Here is a 16,403-nt window from a genome sequence, read left to right on the forward strand (position 1 = left end):
TATCCGTGTTTGTTAACCCAAGACCTCTTTAAACTTTCTTGTTTACCCCTGTGTTGTCAAGGGATGCCTGAATTCCATCATTTGTGCAAAGCAAACAGAAATAGGGTTGCAAGTGCTGATAGATTAGGAGCTATATGACGCTATCCTTGTGTAAAGGAGGGGAAATTGGGAAAAAGGCCACTGACCAGAGGACTTTGGCTTACAGGGCGTGCCCACGCCTTACAGGACTTTCTCCTGAAAAAAAAAAAATTTTTCCTGAAGAGACCTCATGACCAGAGGACTATGGGCTACAAGGCGTGCCCACGCCTTGCGAGCAGTATTCAATCAAAAAAAAAAAAAAGAGAGAGAAAGAGAAAAAATTTTGGGGCACTTGTACAGGGTGTACAGCAAATGGAAACTGCCTTGTTAGTGAAACTCCTCCGGTAAACCACTGTGGTTATTGGTGAGTTTCGGACATTCTCTTGACACTTTACCCCCTATCCATACCTTATTAACCCGCCTTTCACCTGAGCCCCATTACAACCCTATTAAAGTCCCTTTGATTTATGTGTTTAGTTCACTTTTAAGCGGTGGAGATGTGATAAATGTACAAGCCTATGGTAATGGCATTCCGTGATGTTGAATTGAGCGTTCCTAGTATTCATATATATTCTTTGAATTACAACATGTCCGGTGTGTTCTACCTTTGGTGATATTGTCAGGGACCCTAGATGCTTGTGTTAGTATAGACTACTACATGACCTCTGCTCTCTTGATTGCACTTCTGAGCTCCGAAATGCTTGAGGGCAAGCATTGTCTAGGTGTGGGGGGATTTGATAGAACGGTTATTTGGCGTATTTTGCACTGTTATTTTGTCCTAATTTTGGCTATTCACGGTGCTAAGAATTGAAATTTCACTCATATTCGATATCTGTATGAATTGTAGGTGGTAAGCATGAAAAATGATCTCGCGGGGTAAATTTCCAGAAGACTTTTCGTCTCAGGGCGTGGCCACGCCTTAGAAGGTGGACGAAACCGAAAGCCGGGCTGCGGCCCACGTGAACCGCGAGAAGCATGGCATAAAAACTCCAAAAGGCTAGCTTTTGAATTGGGCCAGACGTCTGAGAGTTCCTGCGGCGGCTATAAAGAAGGAAAAAACAAGATTCAAAGCATCACTACTTTTAGTCTTAGTTTTACCTATTTGCGAGATTTGTCAGACGCTTTTATTTTTCTTTTGTTTCTTCTGCGGCCGAATGGGTCAGACAAAGAAGACTTTTCTTTCCCTTGTTTTTGGCGTCTGCGTCTGACTCTTTTGCTTTTCGCTTTCGAATTGATTCAACTTCCGTTGGTTTTGGCATTGAACTTGGGGAATCCAGTACGGACTCCCACGCAGAGTCAAGCGAGACTTTTCACTTTTTCTATCTGCGCTACTTCACCAATCCAGATTCTTTGATGTTTGCGGGGATGAAATCAATTAAATTGCGTGAGCTTGACATGATGAGGAGCGGCTAATTCCCCCCTCTACCCAAAGGTTGGCGCGAGGGCGCGGTCCATCACATCTGTGAGATCTAACCGAATCTTCATTATTTCTCCCAATTTATTGCTGTTCATGCGTTTCCTGAATTAATTGTTCATGGGTATTTTATTAATTGAATATCAACGGCCGGGTATTTGATTTAATTTAATAGCCTACTGCCACGTTAATTAAATAGAATCCGTAATTGTTCATTTAATTAACACCTCGTGGCAACCACCATAATTGGTTTTATGATGGGAAAACGCAAGATCTAGCTTAAATAAACCCTCTTAGCGTGTTTATTGGTTAGGGTTGGGTTTTTCTAGCTTTAATGCAATTGGGTAATTAAATTCCTACGGTCGTACCTAGGGTTGTTATCTGGTTAGAGAAGCAGTCAATGGTCGTACCTTGACTGTCAAAAAAGTAAGGAAGAGCTGGTTGTCAGAGCTTATTGATGGCTATAACCAACCTAGTGATAAATGGATGAAATATCTTTGCATCGATGAGCATTTATTTGGACCGTGCCTGAGCAGTTGATCCTTTGGGTAGAACTTTTATTAATTGCTATTTTTAGTTAATTGTGCTTTGTGAGTTAGTTTTGAATTTTGTTTGTTTTATTTTATTTTATTTTTGTTTGCCTCCCATTGAAAATCCCCCAATTTCGTTCTACTAATTTGGAAAGAAATAATTTCCTACCTGCTCCCTGTGGAATCGACCCTACTTGCCATTGTACGCAAAATTAGTATTTTTATAGACAAATCCGGTATATCGGATCAAGCAAACTCCTCAGGAACATGGTGAATCAAGTAACCCATTGCACACCTAGGGTCCCTGCTCCAGTACTTGGATTTGTTCTATAATTATTTAATTGAGGTGGTAATTAGGACTTTTTAGTAATTATTATTGCACAGGTTCGGCACCTGTCATTGATGATTCCATTTAGGCAATTTTTCACTTCATTTGATTTGCCAATATGTTTAACTATCTACTTAAAACTATTTGGCTGCAAATCTAAAGTATGTACTTCATTACTTTTAATTGTTTTCTTGAATTGAGTGGATTAAGATGTTTTAGTACTTTTTTTGAGGTAATTATTCATCTAGATTAGCGTGTTAGTTATTGTATATCTTTGCAACTAGGTCAAAAACTGATGTTTTGTGATTGTAACCCCTATCGAGAAGGAGATGCTTTGCTATATGTCCTAAATCATACAATAAATCATAATTGATTGATTTGTCAATATGGAGCTTTCCACGATGATATGTCCTTGGAATCAATATAAATCCAAGAATTTGGCTTGTAAGAACCGAAATTCCACTAGCAATGATTTATTCAAGTATGCTAATTTTTCAAATCTCACTTATATGACAAGATAATGAGGTAGATTGCCCTCATATCAAGATCAAATTCAAACTAAACGACAAAATTTAACATCCCTAAAATGCATGAGCAGATATAAGTAGATCTTTTATTCTATTAGATTAGACGCAAAGTGATTAATCGTATTTTATAATTATATTTCATTGCATATTATATTTTTTGACTCAATATGTAATTTATGATTTTTCTGTTTAATATCACATAATAAAATTGTCATACTTCAATTCTTATACTACAAAATACTAAATAATAATTATTAACTATCTTTAATTATAGGTACTAAACTCCCGCGCATGGCGCGGGCTTTTTCCCCTAGTTTTATAATATAAATGAGTTATTGTAAGTACTAGGCAACATTTGGCCACCAGGAAGGAGCTTAAGTCCCTCATTGGGCCATAGGTGAAGGTTCAAACCTTACCTGCAGCAAAAAAAATCTAAGAGTTGTGCCATAGCACTCCCTTGGTTTAGTTGGGTTTGTATATCCACTAGCCCCCTACCACAGCCTCCTTAGGCTCCCCCTCCCCCCTATATTAGGATAGAGTAGATTATACACATGTATCGTACTCCATTGGTCTAGTTGGGTCTGTATATCCACTAGCCCCCTACCACAGTCTCCTTAGGCTCCCCCTCCCCCCTAGATTAGAATAGAGTAAGTTATACACATATATCGTTGCTGAAAAAAAAAAGTACTAGGCAACATTTGAACTCCCAGCCCAGTACAAGATCAAACTCTGAGAGATCCATTCCTGACTACTGGAACAAAGTCTAGTGTAAAAATTTCATCAACCTCCCAACTTAACATTCCTCTAATATCCTTATTTTCAAATTTTAGATACTTTCACCCCACAAGATGAACAATTTCATATGAAAGTAATCATTTGAATGTATATTGTATTTATAATTTTTTTAAGATTCGTATGTAATGCTACCTGAGGTGGGTCGTTTCACTTCGGCGTGAATACGCACACCTTGGTTCTGCTACTGTTGAAGACCACCGAAGGGACCGAACGTCCCGACGTGTTGGACCCCGGACGAGCTCACCTCGGCACAACTTCCACCAAAGGCCGGGGTCAGGGATGTGTCCCTGACCATGTTCTCTTGTCAGATAATGGGACGGTCAGGTTCAGGTACAGGCTGACACCTGCCAGGGTTCGGAACGATTGATGGGACCTACTGTTGGAAAAAGCGGCTCGAACAATGCTAACACTTGAACACTTGAGTCGTGCTTGAAAGCACTGTCCTAAGAAACTATTTTAGGGTATTGAAACGTTTCCCCAGGATTAAACAAGTCTTCCTCTACTTTGTGAGAGAGACGTAAAACCAGCAAAAAAACTTGTTTCTAACCCAGCAGAAAAGTAAGAATGTTGTGAATGATAGACAAAGGAGGAGGTAGAGAGAGTTTTAAAGTGTAGACTTCATTTTTTGCAGTGCAAAATGAGCCTGGCAACTGGTTCTATTTATAAGCTTCACGGGATGGAAGAAGATAGAATTTTGAAAGCTAATTTTCCGTGAGAATAGGCTTGCTTCCCGTGCCAGACTTATCTTTTGAAGTAGTCAGAGATCTATCCTCTGTGGTGATAAGTTTGGAAAAGGTCAAGTCATTTGAAAAAAGACCATCCGAAGCTTAACTTCCTATCTGGCATTTGAACTTGCCTTTTAGTCAAAACCTTATCTTTGAAAACTTCTCCATCAAAATCGAAACAACCATTTCTGATGAAGTATTATTAGATAAAGCTTTAGTCCGAAACAAACGACAAAAAAAATCTTTTGAAATATCAAGTTTTTACAACACCTACTGCCGCTGCCAATCTGTCAAGTAAAGCTGACAGTCTGGGCGTGGCAGTCCCTAGGGAACGGGATCCTCTCAATCCCCTCTCCCCCTCATATAAATACTTCTAGGACCCCTCAGAAAAGGGTAAGACTTCTTATCTAACTCAGTAACTTGACCTTCACCTCTAAAAAGTAACTAATTAGAGCGTCGGAGGAGAATCAGGGGATTGAGCCCCGCATTTTTTGCAGCTTGAGCAGGTGACTTTTGAGGAGTTACATTTCTCACCTGAGGATACTCCAGCCGGTGAGGTAAATCCCGAGCAATCAAAAATCACCTCTTCACTACCATGATCCTTAGTAGTGAAATTTCAGAAACTCATATGGTAAAATAAAGGAATGAATAATAAAGTAAAGGAAAGGAAAATAAACTCCATTTTGTAATTAATTTCTATTGTAGTTCTTCAAATCATGGTGGAACCCCAGAAGACCCTCAATTTGTAAAAGCTCATACTGGTGAAAATTTTTGGTCTCCGTCATGGGTTGATCTTGGATGATATTTTATAAGATGGAATGACTTACAAGGGGGGCAAAAAAAAGAGCCCCTTTGGCTATTTGAGTTGTTCATATTGTTTATCGTGCACACGAGAACTCTTATCGAGTTGGTGCCTCGGTGAAGCTGATCCGAGATCCGACACTCACGATAGGAGAGAAAATCTATAGGCTTTTAGTTGCTTCGTGAAGAGGTGATTTTCTATTGGACGAGCTGTACCAACTGCTGGAGTGATCTCCTAAATGAGGTATGGCTTGGCGGAAGTCACCTGCTCAAGTTATAAGATGTGGGGCTTGATCATCTGGTTTGCCTCCGACGATTTAGTTAGTTCCCAGAAGGATATTAAGTAATGGAGTTTTTTAGAGAGTGATTCTTACAGAATATTTCTCCCCCCTCTTTCTGGGTGAAGGATTCTGGTATTTATATGGGACAATTTGGAGGAAAGTACGGTGGGATTCAACTTCCTAGGACCTGACAGGCTGAGTGTATCAGTCTGATTTGACAGATCAATGGCAGGGACTGGTCTCATCAGACATCTTGTCCTTCTGCGGGTGTCAGTCTGCGACCCGACTTCGGTTGTCAAGTCAGGCACAGTGATACTTCAAGATAGTAGTTGTGGTAGCTGAGGTGATCGAGATGGATAGGTGGCACCCCAGGTGTGATGGCCTCGGCTCAACATGACGAGGCTCGGGGTGACCATTATCAGGGCCTATGCGGGGGATGGGCTTGGCTTGATGGTAGGCCTGTCAATCGGGCCTAATGATCCGGACTTTGATGAGTTCAAGCTCAGCTCATTTAATTTGAATCATTTTCGAGTTTCGGGCTATGAGTTTCGGATTCGTAAATGTGAAGCTCATACTCAACTCACATAATATTCGGGTTGTGAGTCTTAATCGGGCTTAGCCCAAGCTCACTTATTACTCCTTAATTTTTTTAATATAATTACTATAACTATTAAGTTGTAAAACTAATTTAAACATTTACAAGACTATAATATTAAAACTAAACATGAACAAATAATAGTTCTTAAAACATATATAAATCAAAAAATTTTCAACAATATTTATATTTAATCCATTCAAAATGCATGAAAAATAGTAATAAAACATGCGATCATAAGCCAATACATCTTTAAAAGTTGAAACTTTTTTTATAATCTTGTGATTTAAATCCAAATATACTTGATGATTTTTGTGTTTGTAGACCAAAAAAAAATCAACCAATATTATGCCAATACAAAAATTTACTCAACCAATAAGAAAAATTAGAGATTTAGTTATGCATTACCAATATTGGCTCTCAAGAAAGCTCATGAAAGAGTTTTTAGATGTATTTTTGTGTTTTATAATTTATGTATATATTTAGTATTTAGTAATAATATATTTGGATATATAATTATACATAATATCAAAATATAAATATTATATATATAGGTAATTAAAGGGTCGGGCCTATATCGGATTTGAGCCTAATAAGGCCCAAGCTCGACTCACATTTAATTCGGGTCTAATTTTTAGGCTCAGACTCAGACCGGCTCACTAAATGATCGGGCTCATCGGGCTTTCTGTCGGGCCGAGCGAGCCGAGCTCGGGCTGGCCCAGCCCCATTAACAGTCCTAAGCCGAATTGAAATGACCACCCTCACTTCGCAAATATCTAGAGTCAGAATTTGATTTTTTTTTTATCTAATTTAAGGAAATTTAACTCTATTTAAATGATTTGAAAAGAAAATCCAAAACCCCTTTTCCTTCTTTCTCTCTTCCATATTTTTTTTGTGAACTATTATTTCCTCCTCTATTCTTTTTTTTCTCTACAAGGCCACTTCGATCGATCCATCCAACTGCATTAATTTAGTTAAACAAGGATACAGTCAAACAGTAAATTGTAGGTCTAACCATTTGAGAACTTATGTTCTTTGTATACAAAAAATTAAAGGAATTTTATAAAATTTATTCATTTTCTTGGTATACTTGAAGATGTAATTATTTATTGTAAAACGAAAATTGATTGTTAATATTGCCCTGTTAAGTCCTAAATTGTCACTAGCCCAGAGGTATAGCAAATATTCCTTTTAATTGGGTTAATCATGCTCAATTTTCTTTTCCAAAGGAAAAATTACAGCCAAGTGGACGGGAAAGGCCAAAATGGAGCGTTAAGAGCAAAGCTAATACTCCGAGGCCTAAAAACAGCACTCATACAGGGATCGGAGAGAAGCAAATTTTCACTAAAGAAACAATCACGTTAAAGCACAGTTAACCTCTGGCGTATCTCATGCTTCCAAGTGTCATCGCTCAAAAACAACTGGAAAAGTATACAGCTGATTTCTGTAAAAAAAAAAAAAAACATTTCCTCATTCCGGAGCCAGTGCAGCTCCCTCACCACAAAAACTTTCTGAGGGATTTTGAATATTCTCAAGGTATTACCCTCAAATGCTACCAGCAATAGGATTGCAAACACTCCAATCCAAGAAGCATGTCCACAAATTTTCACGTGCAATCTTCTATGTTTCTGTCTATAATGTTTTCTCTGGAGCCGGAGAAAAGTTTGCTAGTGCTCTGTGCTATTGTGCCTGCATCAATTGATTGTCAAGATTCAATGGCAAATGTAGAAAGCAGGAGGAGCAAGGGATGTACGGCGACAATCAGGTTCTATCTGTACAAGTATTCCTAATCGTCAGGGTCCATGTCCTCGCCCTGTTCCCAGGATGGAATTGCATTACTTTGGTCATTTCCTTCCGACTCCGGCTGCCCTTCTGAATCCACCTCATCTTCTTGTGATTCAAACTCTTCACCATTACCCTCTAGCACAACTGATTTTGCAAGACTTTGCTCCATCCACTTTGGACATTCATCCTGCCCTTCATAGAGCAGTTGGACGCTGCTATCCTTCCCAGACTGCAGAACCTCTGGTGTCCTGAGAGTCGTACAAGAACATTCTGGGATCGGGTGGGATAGAAACGACTTTGGCTTTGCCAGATGAAGTTCCTGATTAAGGCCCTCCTCAGCAAGGCTTTTGTTAAGATGGGCTTTGACAGCAAGAGTCCAATTATGTGGCGGATAGTAAAGATGAGCACTAGTACTGTTGAATAGTTCAGCAAGATATGTCCTGCTCGGGCAAGCACACCATAAAAAACCAAAACAAAAAAATAATGACAAATTTGAATCCAGCTTTTGACATTACAAAATAAAGCATCAGCCTCTATTCACGTCAGTGATAAGCCAATGTTACCGAGCGATAGAAGTTTTTGTTTCAAATCTTAATCCATATAATTAGTAATTCACCTCTCAACCCCAAAGAGGTAATTATGCAGCCAATTGCAAAAGTCATGTACTTTAATAGCTGAACTTAAACTGCATAGAAGTGCATTCAAACTAAGAAGGGGTATCTACTATACGGTAAGCAAGTTCCTTCATGCTAGAAAACTAAACCTCCAGCATTTTTTAAATCCCTAATGAACTCACAAAATGATACTGAAATGGAAACCACACCCAAATTTTAAAAGCAAGGACAATCCAATACCTGATAAAAATACTTTTAACATAAGAATGATCAAAATATCACACTATTTAAGTTGAAGAAAGAACCATATGCAGAGAAAAAAGGCATTATTACGACTTCAAAGAATTTCATGAAATGTCCAAAAGTTCATTATCTAATAGGATGATCTAAAGTCTATAGCACGTTTTACCTGTTTGGTCGAAATGTTCTTGAAGAAGCCATCTCATAGAGCCGGTGTCCCATGACCAAGCCAGAGAAATCAGGCCATTGACTACCATCATTGTCAAAGCCAGGAAAAAATGCATCAGCTTCCACTGAAACAATGTAATCAAGAGCATCCCATAACAATCGATGTGCCTGCTCCCTTAAATCAGAAGGCGAAGGGTTTGGCTCTGTATCATTTTCAGCAACCCAGCCATACCAACCTTCTTTCTCGTGCCGATAAATTGGTCGATCAGGAGGAGGGGGAAGCGGCCTGGGGCGAGGACCAGCCTTTTCCCATTCCTCTTTTTGTTGCTTAACACTTTTTGCAGGTAAAGCTTCAAGTGGATCTGGAGGAAGTGGGGTTTCTGGGCCAATTAAATCATCCAGCTCTTGTTTGCTGCACAAAGAAGTCCGATCCACCAAGTAGGTATACATCGCATGTAAAGGAATCAAAACCCTTTGACCACCAAAGGTTTCAGAACCGGCCAGATAGATTGTAGTTGTTGGAGGATAGCCCATTGCTCGAAGCAGAAGCCCTACCTACAAAGGCTAGAAGAATAAGTTCTGCCACCATTATATACAAGAAAATTAGGAAAAAATGATTGACCGCCACCCCCCCTCCCCAAAACAACAAATAAATTTGGTCTTCATTTATTTTAAGACTTTGTCTCAGTCCTCCCTCATTTTCCTCAAACCTTGATCTATTAATGGACTTTTTCGACAACACAATTTCTACCACTAGTTACTAGTAATAAAAGATGTTACTTGCTTTTCTTTATTTTTCTTCATTTTAAGATTTTCATTTCCAAAGCCCAGTGGTGGAAACAAAAGGGTTTGAAAGAAGCAGAGTCCATAAGACTTGTGTGTTCTAGAACAATGCTTGAAGGTGTTTCAGAGTCCACTCAACAAGTGTCCCATTCATTTCATAACAAATAAAGGAAGAAACATTGAGGGAAACCAGGAGAATAAAAAATATCCTTGAAGGACAAAATGTATTTGCTGCTTGCAAGTAATCTTTAAGAAAGGCAAAAAGGGAGTTTTACGTGTAATCAAAGAAAAGACACATACCAAAGTTTACAGACAGGTGCAAAAAATACAAAAGTCTAATAATATATCTGAAACTTGATTAAATTAGCATCAGACCATGATATCTGAATATATACTTCTTCCTTTTTCCAATCTATATGTCCTGCAGGTCTAAACTGACTTAGTCTACTTCAAGAATAATAAATCATCAGTTCTTTAAACCAATATTTCGATTGGTGTTGAACCACAAATTCAGCCATTGGAAGTATCAATGACCGCAACAAATTGCGTCATTTGAGATATACTAGATGCACGTGATACACAAGTCAAAAAAGTGCAGACTATGCAGAGTCCTTTTCCAAGTCTTGTTCGCCTTCTTGCAAATAGAGATTTAAGCCTTCCTATTTGTCTTTAAACTGATGCTCTATTCCTCTATTCTGGAGGAACTTTGATAACAATGGGCAAGCATGGACAATTCCTCTAGCTTTCTTCTCTTTCTTTCGTTTATGTACTAGTCACCTTGCCATATCTTTCTTTCCTTCCCCCACCACCACCCCCCCTCCCCCCCCCAAAAAAAAAACCCTTTTGGCCACAGGTAATTAAAGCCCAATTACTAGATTCACCCCAAGTCATTCAGTACATTACTCATTGGTAAAATTATAGTTAACAGTTCTAACATGAAAATTTTGATTGTTAGAGATAGCTTTGTTTAGATAAGGTAAAACATTCTTGAAAAAAATCAAAAAAACTAATGTCAAATAATGTGAGGAATTTCCTGGGAGAGGAGTGCCAAGTTCAATTTGGACACTCAAAGATGTTCTTAGGACATCATTAGGCAGTCAATTTTAGGGGCAGATAATCAAACGATGTGGTATCAAAAAGTCGTCAATTGGTGCTTCAGCAAATGTATTGGAAAAGAATGCTTGAAATCAGATATATGTTAAGTCGTAGAAAGAAAAACAGTGACAAACAAGGCCAAAACAAACCATATGAAATAGCTGCCTGTACCTCTTCTGGCATAAGTGGGCATGAGCCATTTGCTTTTTGAGCATATGAATCAACACTTAATTCTTGATTAACAATCCCCTGTTTGATTAACTGCTTCCGCCGATACTGTATCAGCTCAGAATGAATGTCCTATACCACAAATGAACATAAAAAGTTAACTCAAAACATTGAAGGAAAGCATAAAATCTGAACTGTAGCAATATTTGGAAGACACTTCAAGATCTAACTGTCAAGCAGGACAATATATCCATGCTTGATTAATAAACAACAAAAATTCGAGGAACACCCTTGGATTATCCTACACATCACATTAAGCATCTTGATCCATCATTCATCACTGTCATCAACAGGAGTCAAATTACAGCAATCAGAAACAAGAACATGGAAAACAACGGAAAGGAGATTTATAAAGGACCTGAAAGAGTTCAGCACATCCATGATATGCTAGGGTATCTCTTATAAGCCCAGGGTGATAAGAAAGGTAAGGATGACCTGGATAGCGTAACCTGCACATAAAGAATTCCTCAAGAGCTTAAGAGCATTGCAAAGCACTAATGTCCAGCCACCTCAAACGAACAATTCTTAAATTAGGAAAAATTTTGTACTACATGAACAAGACTTGGACTGACGAAATTCATGTTTATCACAAATAGGATATCTGTGGCTAAAACATTTTGACATGTTAAAAAAATCAAGTTAATGAGAAAAGGTCTGTTAGTGTTGAGGAATGTTTTAACAATATATAAACAAGATAGTTCCAAATCTCTCTCTAAGGGTTTGGAACACATTTAATTTTAAATTTGAAGCCACTAAGACCATGACATGAGTACCTAGCATGATATGTATTCAACTTCAATGATTAGTAATTCAGCGAACTCAACTCAAACCCCCAATTTTGGTGCATGATAAATATTCTATCCCAACAAAGAGCAAGCAAAATAAAAAACAACCACAGTCTACAGCATGGACTAGATATTTGGGTTTACATGTTACTATTCCCAAAAAAAATATAGAATAATAATGTAACCCAAAAAAAAAAAGCTTCGACAATTATTATTGAAATCTCATAATCCTTGGAATACAATCACTGACAATTGCAACCAAAACCCAATTTCTCCACAAAACTAGTTAGAAGGGTTTGATACCTTTGTACCATCAGGCGCCCAAGTGCAACAATTTCTGAGCGGAACTGAAGAGCATGAAAAGCAACACGACATCTCAGCCTCTGGTATTCACCCAGGCTATTAGGAAGAATGGACTGCAAGTAGTGACAAAGTAAACACCTTTGGCCAGTTAGGGCAATTAGTGAACTTTGCATATGTAAATTACAGTTAATGTTCAGATGATGCATGAATATATCCTTACATTTGAGATGATGAAAAAGTACACCACATGACAAATACAAGGGTAAGCAAATACATATAAATCAAGGAGGAACCACTTCAGACACTACTTTCACATCTTTTTTATTATGTTCCAGATATAACTAAAAGATCACAGAACTGCAAAATAAATTCTAATGTTAAACTGCAAATTAGGTAATGGTAAATATGACATTTATGTCTTTTCTGCACATTCAAGAAAGTTATAAGAATCAACTATATATTCTCTTCAGGGTTCCTTTCTGATGCTGGAGCATTTTAGATCTTAATTTGTTCTCATTAGTATATTATTAGTTATTATTTGCTGCTAAGCATGCAGTAGCATTATTAACTGTTCTGCATAGCTGGTGCACATCTGCTAGGCAGGTGCCTTATTAAGAGTCTCTCTGTTTTTGTCACTCGTAAGACAACAATATGTTTGGATCCCCATACTCATCTTATTGACTGCAGTCACGCAGTTTTGATATCAGTTCACTACCTAAACTTGTATCAGCTCCCTTGGGCTATTTTGTAGCCTAGAAGCTAATCCCCTTCAAACTCTTATGATTTCTCTTCATCTATCCTAGTAGTCTGGTGCTGTTATTGTAAAGGTCCTTTTAGTTTTCTTGCACAAATATTTCGCATTTGATACACACATTAGAAGTTCTAGTGTGAACTATTTTCAGAAGGTTCCAAGCCTTTACTACCATCCACAAAGTTCACAAATTTGAGAAGGTGCAACTACGAAAATAATGATCTAACATTCTGCAAAATTCATGTCACTCTACCATGTATAAGCCATACAGCACTCTGATGAGCAAGTATTTCAACTCACTGAACAACCTTAAAGAAAAGCAAAGAAGAAACAAAATCTGATATTAGTAATCCTACATTCTTCCGTAAAACAAGGGCCACATAAGGACCCAGTTTTCAAAACCAACGTTTAAAAAAATTTAAGAACTTATATCAATTAAGAAGAGTACCAAAGATTAAAATATTCTCATTATGAACTGGCCCGGGCTAGTTTTACAAGAAATATCTAGCCAACATTTTACATAGTCCAGCCTTCCCTTCTGTAGTTTTTAAAACACTCCAGTTAGTTAAATACAATTGACCATGTTGCACTTGTTATGAAACTGGTAGGCAAGTTTCCTTAGCTTTAGAAAATTCAAGGCCACGGATATTTCAACCATTATGATATCTCAAGGAAAATCAGTATAATTATACCTCAACATTAACATCTGAAAATCAAATCACACAGCTAAAAAGCATATGAATGTTTTATGGCATTACCTTAACAGCACAGCAATAACAGTTTAACTTGAATTGGACTCTGACTGTCCTGAATTTTAGATAGTTGGACCTAAGCACTGCTGAGATTTTCGTTAGGCCAGTGTAACTACAAATTCCCATGAAAGAAGTTTGGATGATGTCACGTTGAAGATCAGACTTGACATATGAGCCCAAATGAGCTAATCGAGGATCACTCTTCAGAACCAGATTTATAAGCTTAACGAAAGGCACAGAGGAAAAAAAAATGAAAGCTTGCCAGAAGCAAACAGGAAAAAGGCTTTCCACTCTCAGTTTTGGTCTAGAAGCAGCAGTCTATTGGATTTATTAGCATAACAGCAAATTAAGGTAATATCTTTAATCCCATAGTTATTTGTTTTCAAAACTTTATTAGACACAACCCAAGTTGCATGCATAATACATTCAGTTAGAAAAAATCTGTTCAATAATTGAGTTCATAAAGGAATAGTTGGAACTCTAATTACACTTGAACACCACCAATTGTCTAATTGGACTAAAGAGAGAGAGATAGAGAGAGAGAGAGAGAGAGAGAGAGAGAGACCTGTAGGCATCCTCCATCAGTAACTATGAGCCCAACAACCTTAGCTTTCTTTAGTTTGGGTAAAACATTGGTCAGGTAAAAGCTTGGAGGAGCTGAATGTTGGGGTCTGAAAGTTGGAAATTGCTTCTGCTTTCTGGCATCCTTGTGATTTGGGGGAAGATCCTTCACAATGATTACATCAGTTGCTAGAGCTGCAATGAACTGCTCCTCATTGTAGATATATGAAAAGCTTTTGAAGTTGGAACTGCAACTTGCAGATAACAGTTTTAAAATTCACTCAAGCATGCAGATAACTCTAGTTTTTATTCGCTCAAAAACAATAACAACCTGATTCCTTTTGAGCGAATACTTTGTTGAATCTCAGGGATAACAAGGGTGGCATTTAGGAGTCTTGCAACAGCGACCAGGTCACAAATCTAAAATGTTTCTCAACGGTTACAAGCTCTGTGAGGGTAAAAAACGAGGGAAAAAAAGGCACAAGAAAATGCAAACCAATAGAAGAGGAATATTTAAGCATACTGAATTCCTGATCTTCTCAAAGCCCCCAAAGATTTTTGCATAAATGAAGCCATTGTTCTGTGTGATTGGAACTGAGACAATAAAGAAAATGATGTCAAATGGAGGCAACAATAGTACAACTCAAAATAAAGGAAGCAACATCAGATGATGATACAATACAGGATGTCCAGTATGACATTACCATTAATCAAGGTGAAATGTTAACAGGCATTGCCACATTTTTTGTCACCTTTGACTTTCCTATTGTAAATGCGCAAACACCTACCTTTAGATGTCTGGAAGCAAGCAATAACAGAATATGGACCAAAACTTGAAATTTTCAGGATAAATCCTAAGCTTTGTGGAAAAACGGGTTGATAGTAACACAAAACTTATTCAGAAGAATGAAGAACGAAATGCAAAATATAAACACAAAATCAGAAGTGGCACCATAATATAAGAGAGTAGTTTTCATTGAAGATTATAGCTCGTTCTAAAATACAGCTTTCTTAACCTATCTTTTGCTTGAGAAAAACCTTAGATATTGATCATTTCTAAGCACAGACAAGGGGAATAAACTACCAAAATGAATGTTCGCAAACAAGTTAATGATGCTGAACTAACTAATAACTAGTTATACCCTAACTAATAATTAAAATTAAAATTTCACAAAGTAAAATCTCCGCATTTATGACGCACATTACCAGGATATGCACTTCTTGGTTTCGCATATGGATGCAATCCTTCCAATGCCTTGACCTTTCCCCACAACTTCTTATTCACCGGAACCTATTACCAATTATTCAAAACAACACAACACCATCAAAAATACAGTCATATTCAGATGCTCAAGTAACCTCTTATCCCTAATTTACCTCAACATCTTCAGCAGGAATGAATTGACTCCAACTTTTAGTCATGAATGGAATTCCAGCGTAATGAACAATGTTCGCACTCGACTTTGCAAGAAATAAATGCACTAACAAAGATACAAATGATAACACTAGCCCTCCCAATGCCGCCCATTTTATCTTCGATTTCATCTCCCCCCCAAAATTACTCCAAAGAGCCAACAAACAATCTGCCAAAAAAAAATTAACAAAAATTAATCAGAATAAGCAAAAATAATCAATTTCATAAAACAAAATTAATAACTTTAATTAAGCAAAAACAAAAAAAGGAATCGGCAATATACCAGCAAACTTTGGAGGTAACGACGAGGTAACCAATTTCAGAATTATTGTATTAGGCAATGGCAAGCATGAATAGAAGGAAAAAAGGGCAAATTAGGGTTTAAGAAATTGAAATTCTGAGTTCTGAGCGGAATCGCAAAAACCGAAGCTGGATCGAGATGAACTAAACGACGCCGAATATACATAACATATATATATCTGTATGTAGGAGAAAGTAGAGTTGGGAATCGGTGTATGTAGAAGGTTTAACTATGTGAAATCAGTGTGTGTTTTTGTGTTTGAAGACTCTGAAAGAGTGTGAAAGAAGCGAAGAAGAAGAAGAAAGAAGCAGGAATAAAGAAGAAATGGGGAGCTGCCGAGAGAGTTCAATGCCGGGACTAGAATTTAGATTTGGCCCTTTTTTTTAAGAATTTAATTTTGGATTTTCTTGCTTTCTTGGATAATTAGATTTGGCCGTCTAATATTTCCTTTTTAGGCAAAATCCTGTTTTTGGGTCCCCCTATTTTGAGTTGGTACGGGGCTTTTTTTGTTTTTTTTTTTTTTTTTGCGTGGATACTGTTTGTTTTCAA

General features: G+C 37.6%; 1 protein-coding gene across 1 annotated transcript; it reads right to left on the bottom strand.

The window, feature by feature from the left end:
* Positions 1–7,412: 7,412 nt before the first annotated feature.
* LOC113748674 (protein EMBRYO SAC DEVELOPMENT ARREST 30) lies at positions 7,413–16,174 on the bottom strand. Its single transcript, XM_027292195.1, has 11 exons — positions 15,837–16,174; positions 15,517–15,722; positions 15,346–15,430; positions 14,663–14,733; positions 14,471–14,559; positions 14,144–14,387; positions 12,076–12,188; positions 11,346–11,436; positions 10,931–11,059; positions 8,883–9,436; positions 7,413–8,299 (listed from the first exon to the last, which is right to left on the bottom strand). Exons 2-11 carry the CDS (start codon positions 15,682–15,684, stop codon positions 7,861–7,863), a joined length of 1,983 nt encoding a protein of 660 aa, XP_027147996.1. The 5' UTR covers positions 15,685–15,722; positions 15,837–16,174; the 3' UTR covers positions 7,413–7,860.
* Between the last annotated feature and the right edge of the window lie 229 nt (positions 16,175–16,403).

Source organism: Coffea eugenioides, chromosome 10 (assembly GCF_003713205.1).
Source record: "Coffea eugenioides isolate CCC68of chromosome 10, Ceug_1.0, whole genome shotgun sequence".
Taxonomy (NCBI): domain Eukaryota; kingdom Viridiplantae; phylum Streptophyta; class Magnoliopsida; order Gentianales; family Rubiaceae; genus Coffea; species Coffea eugenioides.

What these genes read in the sequence shown, in the direction of transcription:
- LOC113748674 (XM_027292195.1), bottom strand. Translation starts at nt 15,684, where the DNA reads ATGAAATCGAAGATAAAATGGGCGGCATTGGGAGGGCTAGTGTTATCA. An exon ending in TTCCTGCTGAAGATGTTGAG is followed by an intron (nt 15,431 to 15,516) that starts GTAAATTAGGGA and finishes AATTGGTAATAG; the next exon opens with GTTCCGGTGAATAAGAAGTT. An exon ending in AGAACATTTCGACCAAACAG is followed by an intron (nt 8,300 to 8,882) that starts GTAAAACGTGCT and finishes TTGCCCGAGCAG; the next exon opens with GACATATCTTGCTGAACTAT.